Source organism: Siphateles boraxobius, unplaced genomic scaffold (assembly GCF_051911475.1).
Source record: "Siphateles boraxobius isolate OS27281-9 unplaced genomic scaffold, OSU_SipBor_1 12, whole genome shotgun sequence".
Classification (NCBI taxonomy): Eukaryota; Metazoa; Chordata; class Actinopteri; order Cypriniformes; family Leuciscidae; genus Siphateles; species Siphateles boraxobius.
Window position 1 is genome coordinate 26,804,099 of NW_027508722.1, and position 12,085 is coordinate 26,816,183.

General features: G+C 43.6%; 1 protein-coding gene across 2 annotated transcripts in view; it reads right to left on the reverse strand.

Annotated features, from left to right (window-relative positions):
* The window catches only part of me1 (malic enzyme 1, NADP(+)-dependent, cytosolic), a 107,944-nt gene that overhangs the window by 16,535 nt on the left and 79,324 nt on the right, over positions 1-12,085 (reverse strand). For both annotated transcript variants that reach the window (XM_077217094.1, XM_077217103.1), the window contains exon 6: positions 9,729-9,832. In XM_077217094.1, the coding sequence (XP_077073209.1) occupies positions 9,729-9,832 (104 nt within the window). The remainder of the gene's footprint in view (positions 1-9,728; positions 9,833-12,085) is intronic.

A 12,085-nucleotide genomic window follows, 5' to 3' on the forward strand; every position in this document is an offset into this window, starting at 1 on the left:
TCTTTTAAATGTGCATGACCTCATTTGAATTTAATTTTCATATACATTTTTTATGTTTTTGAAGTCTCTAATGCTCGCCAATTGCATTCACTTGATCAAAAACAGTAATATTGTAAGAAAAAATTACAACTTAAAATAACAGTTTTCTATCTTAATATACAGAATTTTAAAAGCATCCTTACTCCAGTCTTCAAATGATCTCCAGAAATCATTCTTAAATGCTCATTTGGAGCTCAAAAACAACATTTCTTCTTATTATCAAAGTTGAAAACTGCTTAATATTTTTGAGGAAACTTTTGTTTGACATCAGAAAGTAACTGAAAGATCATTTTTAAAAACAAAGCTTGCAAAACTTACTGTTTCATTTAAACATTACACTAAGCATTTCTGAAACTAAATGTGTTAGGAAGGCCCTATATGGGGTTATCATTATCAGGTCAGGGTTTAATGGGACAGGCAGGCAATACATTCACTCATGGTGAGCATGCGGCTCTGAATTCGGTGCTCCTCTCCAGCACACACCGGCTCCCACGGGGCCCACAGGGCTTCGCAGGCTGCTTTTTCTATTAAAACACTCCTTAAATTCCCATTCCTCAATTCCCATCTTCATAGAAAAATCAAGTAACATTCCCATCCATCACTTTTCCTAACATGGCTTCGTAACGGTGCCCTAAGATGGCCCGTGTTACCATAGCGATAGCTGGAATACCGTCACCACTAGAGCTCTGTGTGAAGCTCTAATGAAATGATTTGACATGGGAATTGTGCCGGTGCACACAGAGGGGCTAAAGAAAACAGATACTTTTCAGTCTGTTCTGGGAGCGGGTGGGAAAACAAAGTCAACCCCCACAAACTACTTCAGCACCACAACACAAAGCCTTAGAAGCAACAAAGCAACAACAACAACAACAAAAAAATTATATTCTTGAATTAGCTACATCATAAAAGAAGCATAACAACCCCCCGCAAAAATACTCCCGGCATCCTTAAATGCAGCTTTTTTTCTGGATGTTTCTATATATGTTTTTTTTACACTCCTTAAACAAAATAGAGACCTCAAAGAGCATTTATGCCCACTATCTGCTCTAGTTCCTCTTCTTAAAGCCATTGTGGCACAGAAAAGTGGCTTGATAGGGATTGGTGTCATTAATCTTAATCAATCTCACAAAAAGGCTTGATAGGAAACCGAGCACATGCAGGCTGTTAAACTTATGGTCTGAAATAATATACAGTGCATTTAATGATTTTACTTTGTCTTATCTATACATTTTATTTCAAACTGCCATAGTTATTTTTGCCATAGTTATCAAATGTATTGAAATAAAGACAGATTTTTTTTAACTGGAAAAACGTCTCGGGTTATGACTATAACCCTTGTTCCCTGAGAAGGGAACGAGACACTGCGTCGAGAATCGACACTTTGGGGACGCTCCCTTAGCGTGCGCCTCTGAAGTAAGAATGAAACTAATCCAATCCTGATTGGTGTTGCGTCGTGATGTAACATGTGACAGCATAACCGGATGCATAAAAGTGACGCTGACACACACACACATCAGCTCCACGATGAAGCAAGACGCTCTAAGGCCTCGAGGGGCGTGGCAGGACAACGCAGTGTCTCGTTCCCTTCTCAGGGAACAAGGGTTATAGTCATAACCCGAGACGTTCCCTTTCGAGGGAACTCAACACTTTGGGGAACGAATGCCCACTAAGCCACGCACCGAAAACAGGCCTGCCCCGGAGTGAAACTGATTCAGGCACTCAGCTAGGACGAGAGCACGTGTGCGCCAAGCGTACTAGGGAGGTGCAGACTATAGAACCTAACAAAAGTGTGTGGGGTAGCCCAACCGGCTGCCTCACAGATCTCCTTGATGGGAACTCCCGAAAGGAGGGCCCTAGAGGACGCCATGCCTCTAGTAGAATGAGCCCTAACGGCCAAAGGTGAAGGGAAATTCCGCACCTTGTAGGCCTACTTATGGTTTGTATAGCCGGGAGCCCCTAATAGGTGATCCAAAACACACTACAGTAGGTCCGACCTCCTCCATGAAGAGGACCTCTCAAGGTAATACTCGGAACTCTGACTGGCAGAGCAAGGAACCTCTCCTTTTCTGCCGACACATGAGGTGGAGGATGAAATACTTGCAGGACCATGGACCTAGCCATGATAAATTGCACTTAAGGCACATAGCTGGGTCTCGGATGCAGGATGGCCTTAACTCCGCCGGGGGCACACCCCAAGCAAACTGGCGATAATGCCAGGGCTTGGAGATCTCCCAGTCTCTTTAAAGAAATAGCTAAGAGAAAGGCTATCTTGAACGTGAGGTCCTAGGCGAAGCCGACTGGAGGTATTCGAAGGGAGCCAGGGATAGCCCTTCGAGAACCACCGCCAGGTCCCAGGAAGGAACCCTGGACCTGACTGTCGGTCTCATCCTCCAATACCATGGAGAAATAGTATGACCAGTTGGTGCCTCCCTAAAGGCCCAACATTTAGTGGTGCATGGAACGCCGCAATGGCAGCCACGTACACCCTACGTGTGGAAGGGGAGAGATTCGCAGAGAAACAATCTTGAAGAAACTCCAGAACTGAAGCCATTGGGCAGTTAACTGGGTCTAACTCAAGTTCTCTACACCAAGTAGAAAAATATTTCACTTGAGGCCATATAATCTCCTAGTAGACGGAGCCCTAGAGATAAGTATGGTTTCGACCACCCCAGATGATAGACCAGCATCTAGGTACTGAGCCCCCTCAGAGGCCAGACCCACAATTTCCACAGCTCTGGATGAGGATGGAATATAGTGCCCTCCGCCTGAGACAACAGACCCCTCCTCAGAGGAATCTGCCATGGCGGAGCTATCAGGGGTGAAATTAAGTCTGAAAACCATACTCGGGCTGGCCAAAACAGGGCTATCAGAAGAAGACTGATGCCCTCCTGACGGACCCTCTCCAGGACCCCCGGGAGCAGAGCGATCGGGGGGAAAAGCGTACAGGCGAAGCCTCGGCCAGGCCTGTACCATGGCATCCAACCCCAGCGGGGCTGGATGAGTGAGGGAGAACCAAAGTGGACAGTGGGATGGACGTCCCTCGAGACACAAACAGATCCACTTCCACTGGTCCAAACCTCTGCCATATGAACTCCACCACCTCTGGATGGAGTCTCCATTCCCCGGGCGTCAGCCCCTGCCTCGACAGGATGTCCGCTCCCTGATTCAGATCCCCCGGGACATATATTGCTCTTATAGATAATATTTTCCCTTGGGGCCATAAAATGATCTGATGCGCCAATCTGGATAGAGGGCGCGATCTGAGTGTCCTTTGTCGGTTTAGATAAGCTACCACTGAGACGTGGTAACCTTTGATGTCTGTGAGGAAGCTCCTCAGAGCCCTGAACACAGCCAACATCTCTAGGCAATTTATATGCCAAGAATGATGATGGTCCTGCCACAGACCCCTGGCAAAGCGGCCGTCCGAGACCGCGCCCCAGCCAGCGAGGGAAGCGTCTGTCGAAACAGTTTCCCGGCGACATGACGCCCATACCACTAGCCCTTGGGACAAGAACCAAGGTTTCTTCCATATTAATAGGAAACGAAGGCATCTGCGCGTAACCTTTATTATATGGAACGGATTCCCCTTGGGGAAAAAACCCTTGGCTTTGAGCCACCACTGAAGGGGCCTCATGTGAAACAGGCCCAAAGGAATTATGTTGGATGCCGCTGTTATGAGGCCCAGCAGTCTTTGAAATTGCTTTACAGTGATGGCCTGGCCTAGCTTTATCCCGGACACCATGGCCAGGATGGATTCGATACGAGCGGGAGACATACGTGCCCGCATCGTAACCGAATTCTATACCACGCCCAGAAGAGTAGTCTTCTGAGCTGGGTCCAACACATTTTTCTTAGTGTTGAGCCTCAACCCCCGGTTCTGAATGTGGCCAAGGACGGCATCTCGATGCCGAACTGCCATTTCTCGAGACTGGGCCAATATGAGCCAGTCGCCGATGTAATTCAGTATACGGATGCCCTGAAGCCTCAGTGGAGCCAGAGCCGCATCCATACACTTTGTGAACGTGCGGGGAGAGAGTGCTTGGCCGAACGGAAGAACCCGATATTGGTATGCTTCGCCCCCGAAAGCAACCTCAGGAACCTCCTGTGACATGGAAGGATGGAGACATGAAATAAGAGTCTTTTAGATCCATCGTGACAAACCAGTCCTCGGATCTGATATGGCTCACGATAATGGGAATAGTAAGCCTTTTGAACCTGAATCTCCTCAAAGAACGATTTAAAAGCCCTAGATCTAAAATTGGCCTCAGTCCGCCATCCTTCTTTGGAACTATAAAGTAGCGGCTGTAAAACCCGGACTCCCTGTCTGGTAGGGGAACACATTCTATGGCCCCTTAATTCCAGTAGAGTCTGTACCTCTTGTTCCATAACCCGAGCCTGTTCTGGAATCACTGCAGTCGGTACCACCCCAGCAAACTAGGGAGGTCGGGCACCGAACTGCAATCTGTACCCATAGAGATATATTCGGAAGGCGTTGCCATTCTTCTACAAAGAGGTCCTACAATTAGGACCTCTTCGCCTGAAGGACGGCCCTCAGGTCACCCTTCTGGCTGGAGGACTTCGGTTGAGAGTGCTTCCTCTGTTTGCCAAACTCCCGCAGGAGGGCCTCTAGAGGCAACGCTCTCTTTTCTTTTTTTTTTTTTTGCTTCCTGAAACCTGTCAACGACAGTAGTGACAGTGTTGGTAAACAGGCCAGAAGGAGATAGCGGAGCGGCCAACAGGAAATATTTGCCTCACTTAGATCTTTAAGAAGATCGGCCTGGTACGCCTGCAAAATCGTCCTAGAGTGCAGGCATGCACTAGCCTTCTTTTCTAAATATTTTACCAAAGGAACCAGGCTCTCGAGCCTGGCTTCGGGTATTAATCGGGATTCGTTCTCGACCCCCTGAAGCGGGTTTCCGGAAGGGCTGGACCGAAAAAGATTCTCGATTGGCGAACGCGAATGCTGCCTGGCCGCAAAAATGTGGGGCGGACAGTGCAGCCTGCGTTCGCTGGAAACCGATGTGTCCCGAAACGTTTTTAACGGCGGAAGAGCAACATCGATTTCCTGCACCATATAAGCCCAGCCAACCAGTGCAGAGGTGTCCCTGCACGGTTTGTTGGGCAGCGCCGGGGCTTAAAGTGAAGATGCCGGATCAGGAGAAAGATAGCACGCTAAAGCTTCCTCCATCTGCGGCAACTTGCCATAACCCGACTCTCTCGCACCCACCACATTCGAATAAAAATATAATGAATGTGGTGAGATACCTAAAGAATGGGGTTTTTCCCAGGATCTACACATATATATTTATATTTTTATAAAGATCTGGGAAAAACAGTAAGCCCCGGCTCTGAGGTTGTGAACGGTGCTGCAGGAATCTCTCGTCTAGATCATTTTGACGGGGATCATCCTGCTTATTTTGTGGCCAGCTCATATATTTTATATATATAAATATATTTATTTATATATTTATTTAGTCTGGCCACCGCACGCATCACAACCTCCACGAGCTCTACAATAGCAGAAACATAAGCCGGCGAGTGTGACTCATGTTGCTCGTTCCCGATGCTGAGCACATCTACTTCCTTATAAACAGATAGCTCGAGCACTGGGCACTCGTCACGGGCAGAAGAAGCCGCATCGCGGGCTTCTGCGTCGTGAACGAGTGTCATAGAATCTGCGGATGATGAGAGAAAAGGTGCCTCAGCAGTCTCGTTCTCATCCGCGAGATCCTTCTGCGATCTCCACGATCTAAGCCGTCACGCCGCCTCAATGGACGCGGGACCCGAACCGCGGGGATCGTGAGCCTGGCCATCATCAGGAAATAATATAGCCAAGCGGGAGCGCAGCACTCAGATAGGAAGTGCTTCACAGTGTGCACAGGCAGCCCTCTTGAGAGCTGACAGTGCGTGCTGCGCCCCTAAACAATACACACACACACAGCTGATGCGTGTCCCCACCCGTGGCATATATATTATCTTGGGCAGGGGTGCACACTTAGTGTATTGTTCACTCGCCATAATACAGAGCTTTGCACAGACAAACAACACCAAATAAGACAGACAGTTTCACAGAGAGCGCTTGCTGAAGAGCTAAAGCTGATGTGTGTGTGTGTCAGCGTCACTTTTATGCATCCGGTTATGCCGTCACGTTACATCACGACGCAACACCAATCAGGATTGGATTAGTTTCATTCTTACTTCAGAGGCGCACGCTAAGGGAGCGTCCCCAAAGTGTCGATTCTCGACGCAGTGTTGAGTTCCCTCGAAAGGGAACAACAACAACTGGATTGCAGTCCACCAATATACGTTTTTAAACTTTAAAACAGAGAGAAGTTTAGAACTTTTCATGTCACTGAAAGAGAATGGACATGAGTTCAATTCCCAGTAAAAGTACAAATTCATGGCCTAAAAAACAAAGGCCCTTTATTGCAATGTAAATTGATTTGGCTAAATGTAAATGTAAATGTAAATTTAACACTTATCCAGCAACCTTTTCAGGATTTTCCTGAGGCATTTAGTCTCTGATTTTTAAAATTATAAAGGAGTTTATTAAAAATCCCCAGGACTGTAATCATTTGTCAGTTGGCAACATATAATCACTATATTCATTTTCCACCAACTCTGCACTTTTAGGGAAAAGTGATGCTTTTCCCTGTAGTTTCATGTCCACCCCATTATTATAGAATCATGGCTATATTCTTCCAGCTGGAGGGAAATCATACACTGGGGTTTTTGTGTTCTCCTTTAAATACAGCCATGTGTGGCAATACGTTCTTATGACATCCTCCATCAAACTAGGCCACACCAGAGCCTAAAGCAACAGAGAGACCTTTGACAAAGACACTGGTTCTTAAATGTTAATGGTGTTAACCAGTGCAAAACTTGCTGCCATGTTCTAGATAGTTGCTATGGCATTGCTAGTTGGTTGCTATGACCAAAAACTTGCGCGGTCATATTTTTCCTTAAAATAACTAGTCAATAATATGAATAAAGGGAGCAATTTGATTATACTATTTTAGATAGCCCGTCGGGCAGGCCGGTTATGCATTTTGGTAGCCCAACTGGAAAACACAATAGCCCCGGGACGTCGGGCTAGCGATTTTGCGCGCCCTGAGTAAGAGTTCAAGTTAATAGTAATGCTTGCTTAAATTTGACTAATAAAGTCTTAAAGGGGTCCTATTATGCCCTTTTATGGAGTCTTGATTTAGTTTTTGGGGTGTACTAGAATATGCTTTCATGCTTGGTTGTTCAAAAACACATTATTTTTCACATATTTTACATTATTACAGCACCTCGCTCCCCAGTCTGGCCCGAACACATCGTTTAGTCCCGGTTTCAATGAAGCCCCTCCTTCCGAAATACGAAATGTGCTGTGATTGGTTAGCTGGCCCATGTGTTGTGATTGGCACCGCTTAGCACGTGTTACCATATGTCAAGCCCCTTACCATAACCGCGAGCTCTACTCAGATGTAAATATTGAGGATAGCGTCAATTTCAAACCAATTCAAGCCTGATTCAGACTTAGGACTGTTAACAAACAAAAGGATTGTTCAAAACTGATTTCATGCATGGACTTTTCAAGCACTGATTTTACAGGACGTTTCAGAGTGGTATGTTTTTTTTTTTTTGTAATTTTCTTCTACATTTTAGATACAAATGTTATACACCTTTTAATCATGATATTTATCGGAGAACTATGGTAATACAAACAGTGATCGATCACAAAACCAAGGTTCATTTTCCTAAGGGGCGTTGAACAGCCTTACAGAAGCGAGAGCTTACAAAAGCAACAGTAAACACTACAGTATATCAACTGTAATGTTGGCTAGCAGGCGAGCGGAAGCAAAGCTTTGCCCTTCGTTTACATCGTAGCAACTACATAAAACTTATAATTGGAACTTTTAATAGAAAATGCAACTACAAATAATAAGACATAGTACAAGTTGTGATCCATAAACAACAGATTGTCTCGACAATTTTGAAAACTATCCATTTCAGGAGAAGCTTTTGTGCATAGTGGTTCTGGAAGCTGTTTTCCGTCAAATGTGCAGCACACAGATAAAAGTTGGGATTATAATGCTCAGGAACAGTGTATAAATTAATTCAAACCGCTCTGGGTTTTAAAATGGAGTGGGAAAAACAGCGTCTCTTTGACATAGCGACAACACTGTCTCCTCTAATGCAGCTCAACTAGGCCTTCCACCTTTTTTTTGCGTATTCCGTGGGCGGGATTATTTAAATGAGTAAAATTGTGACTTCACAAAACCCAGACGTTGTAGTCCAAACGAGTTATTTGATGGAGTTCTTGGAAAGTGAGTTCTGTTGAATAAAATATCTCCATTTAGAGTGGACTTTAAGCTTTGTAACCTTGCAGATCTTTTTTATGCTCAAATAGCAACATTACACACTAACTAAAGTTGAAAAAGTAAAAAAAAAAGCATAATATTGCCCCTTTAAGAACACAAAGTTTAATTTTCCATGATATATATGATATCTAACAATGCTCTCTCTCCCATTAGCTGTCGAAAAAGTAAATGACAATGACTCAAATAACCCAAACTGCCATTTTGAAGACTATCAAAGAGAATGGCACAAGACCGTGAACAATTCTAAGTATCATGGAGCCCGAAGAGCCATCAACCAGCCAGTGGGGGCTGGTTATGGGCCAAATTACATCACCGCATGGCTCTATATAGAGCAGGATATGTGGGGAGAGAACTGATGAGGCGTGCAGTCAGTGATCCGGTTCGGGTCTCTGCCACTGGAGTCTTCGCTCAGAGCCCACAAACCTAGAAGCATGCGCTTTACCCCACATTCCTGCAACGCAATGGCTCAGCTATGCTCTCCAGGCATTTCCATGAGCGGCCTGTGGAAGGAAGTAGGGATGTGCACGAATATTCGAACTTTCGAATATTTGATCTGTAATTATTATTCGAAAAATGAAATACCATAAATTTTTTTCGCAGTTATAATTAAATGCACTGGGTGGCTGTGGAGCGTGTTTAACAAGTGGATTGTATTTGATCGCATAATGTCGTCGTCTGCCTCGCGAAGTTTGGAATTACTTAGATTAAAATAGGATATATTCTGGTAGCAAAATGATTTTGAGACATATGGTTCCTTTAAGTTTCGTTCGAGGGAGACAGGTTTAAGAACATAATGCAAAGTGCTGTTAGTAACTTCACTTTGCACACTGTGTCTCTGCAACGTCTGTCAGCGCAGCACGTCTTCTCACTCGAGCATGTGAATATTATTGTTTTTCTCAACATGAAAGTGAAACAATATAAGCACGATAATGCTGACTCGAGTGCATGGCTCGAGAGTCTGTACGATAACTGCGCAGTCTGCTTTGTTAGTGTTTTTTTTTTTCCATTTGCGCTGCTTGAGCTTAAATGCTTTTATTCTTTATATTTTTTGTTTACACATATTGTTAAATGTTTTCAACTAAAAGAAAACCTTGAGATATATAGTAAGCTTGTGTATATTGCCTAATTTAAACTTGTTCAGAAATGGTGACAAAAACGTAAAAAAAAAAAAAAAAAAAAAACTTCTTTCTCGTCAAAGACATTTAAACAAACGAATATTCGGTTTTTATGAACCTGAATATTCGAGTACAATATTTTTGAAAAATACTCATCCCTAGAAAGAAGCATGTGCTGTGAGGGAAGGGTACAGGGGATTTACTATACCTGTCTGTGATGGCCTTCATAAACTCCTCCAGCAGCTCATCATAAGCCTGTCCACGTACTCTTTGATGCCTCAGACCAATGTACAGAGGGTCCTTCAGGAGTTCCTGCGACAGGGAAAGAGAGAAATAAAAAAAATTTAACCACACTTTTTAGAATCCCAGGCATCAAGTAGAAACAATTGCATGACATAACAATTCATCATACTCTAACCAGTGGAAAAAATGAGAACCAAAAATAAAATGCTATCAAAACTCAACAAGTGAATGTTTGTGTATACAGCTCTTTTTTTTTATTTTTTACTTTTTTATTCATTTATTTGACGCTTTTTTATCCAAAGCGACTTACAATTGCTATATATGTCAGAGGTCGCACGCCTCTGGAGCAAGTAGGGGTTAAGGGTCTTGCTCAGGGACACATTGGTGTCTCACAGTGTATTCGAACCCGGGTCTCTCACACCAAAGGCATGTGTCTTATCCACTGCGCCATCACCACCCCAATTAATTAAAGCTAAACTAATTAAAGCTCCTCTTTAATTAGTTTACATATGGTAATCTAATCTGGTTACCCCGCAGCTGGATAAACCTCTCACAGTTAATTGTGCCTGTGTGTGCTTAAGGAAATACAGACCGAGAACAAGAGAAAGTGAAATGCATAAATTCGTAAAAAGAGACAGAAAGAGGACATGTGTGGAAAAAGAAAAACACTGCATTTTCAATTTGAAAGTCTAGCAGCTGTCGCTCTAGTTCAGATCTGCAGACATCACACTGTGAGCCATAAACGCTATGGGAAAAACAGAAAAGAAGTTGAGAGAGAACGCAAGCGTCATAAAATAATTCTGTGCGCCCCATCACTGTCAGCATGCCAATCAACTGAAAAGAAAATCACTCTCAGCAGTTCTGATATGTGGTGCACACTTAACATCGTATGGCAACAACTTTGGAGCTTTTTCCATGTTTTGATCACAGTGAAAGAGGAAGTGCTTTCATCAGAACTCATTCCCACATGGCACACAAAATTTCAGTCATAATCAGTTCTGACGATCTGTCCTCAGTATAAAACCATTTTTTTTTATCTGATAGGACTAGTGAAAAAGAAAAAAAAGTTGTTTGGGACTGAAAAAGTAATATCTCTTAAAATTTCTATTAGACTGTTTTTTTAAGATCAACATGTAGTTAGAAAATGGTTTGATTTTTCATTTCATCTTATTGATCTTATTTATCAGGTTTTTTTACATCATAATTCTTGATCATCGTAATTCATAATTCAATTCTCCAGTGAATGACAGACTTGTCTCTGGTTACACATGGCAGGCTTCTCCAATCTTTAAAGATCTGTTGCTTCTTCCGTTTCACAATGCAAGATCAATTTCATTATCCATGAGAAACTTTTCGGAACTGTGCTGACATGCTAGCTGAAGAAAAAAAAATCATGCAGGAAGGCTGAGATTGAACTAAGGGGATATTTTTCCCAAACATACTTTGGATTTCTCCTTAGGAGTTTTACACAGCAATTGCGTTCATAAAGGTGCCCTTAAAAGGGAGGACTGTCTGGTTTCTGGCGGTAGGTGAATTAATCAGTTTGGGAGAGGAAACAGAGAGTGCAGTCTGAGATATGAGATGGTGACTGTAGGCAGATTTATTGTGTGCTCATAATGCACTTCTAAGTGCACACTCAGTGGGATGGGATATACTTCCAGAAGGTCTGGTTTGTTGTGATTGTTTTTTAATCTCTAGACAGTCGCTATAAAAGTAGTTTCTCTGAACCTCACAGTCAGGAACCAAAACAAACATCAAACTGCCACTCCTCTTCAGAAGTGACATGTTTTGCCAGCTATCCCATAAATGGGGCGGAGACAAAATAAGGCCTTCCCACGCTGCATTTGTTGGATAAACGTAGACTGCACCAGGACAAAACCAAAAACTGTATTATTTGTCATGACCAGGATTTTGCCAAGCAGGATGTCTTGTGTTGGTCCTGGAACCTTCTTTCAAACAAACAATTCATGACCCTATCGCTAACTTTAACCATAAACTACACCACATTTAGAAAATTTGGGGTCAGTAAGATTTATTTTTTGGTAGGAAATGAATGTTGTTGTTTTTTAGCAAACAACACCAAATAAGACTGACAAGTCACACAGAATGCTTTCTGAAGAGCAGAAGCTAACACTGTTGTGTGCCGGCATCCCTTTGTAGCTTCTGTGTACACCGTCACATTACGTCATGACGCAACACCAATCGAGACTGGACTAGTTCCACACGTGCTTCAGACACCATCACGCTGGAGCCTTTCCCCAAAGTGCCGTCTTCGACATAGCGCGGATTTCCTTGAAAGGGAACCACCTGAGATAATTCTGG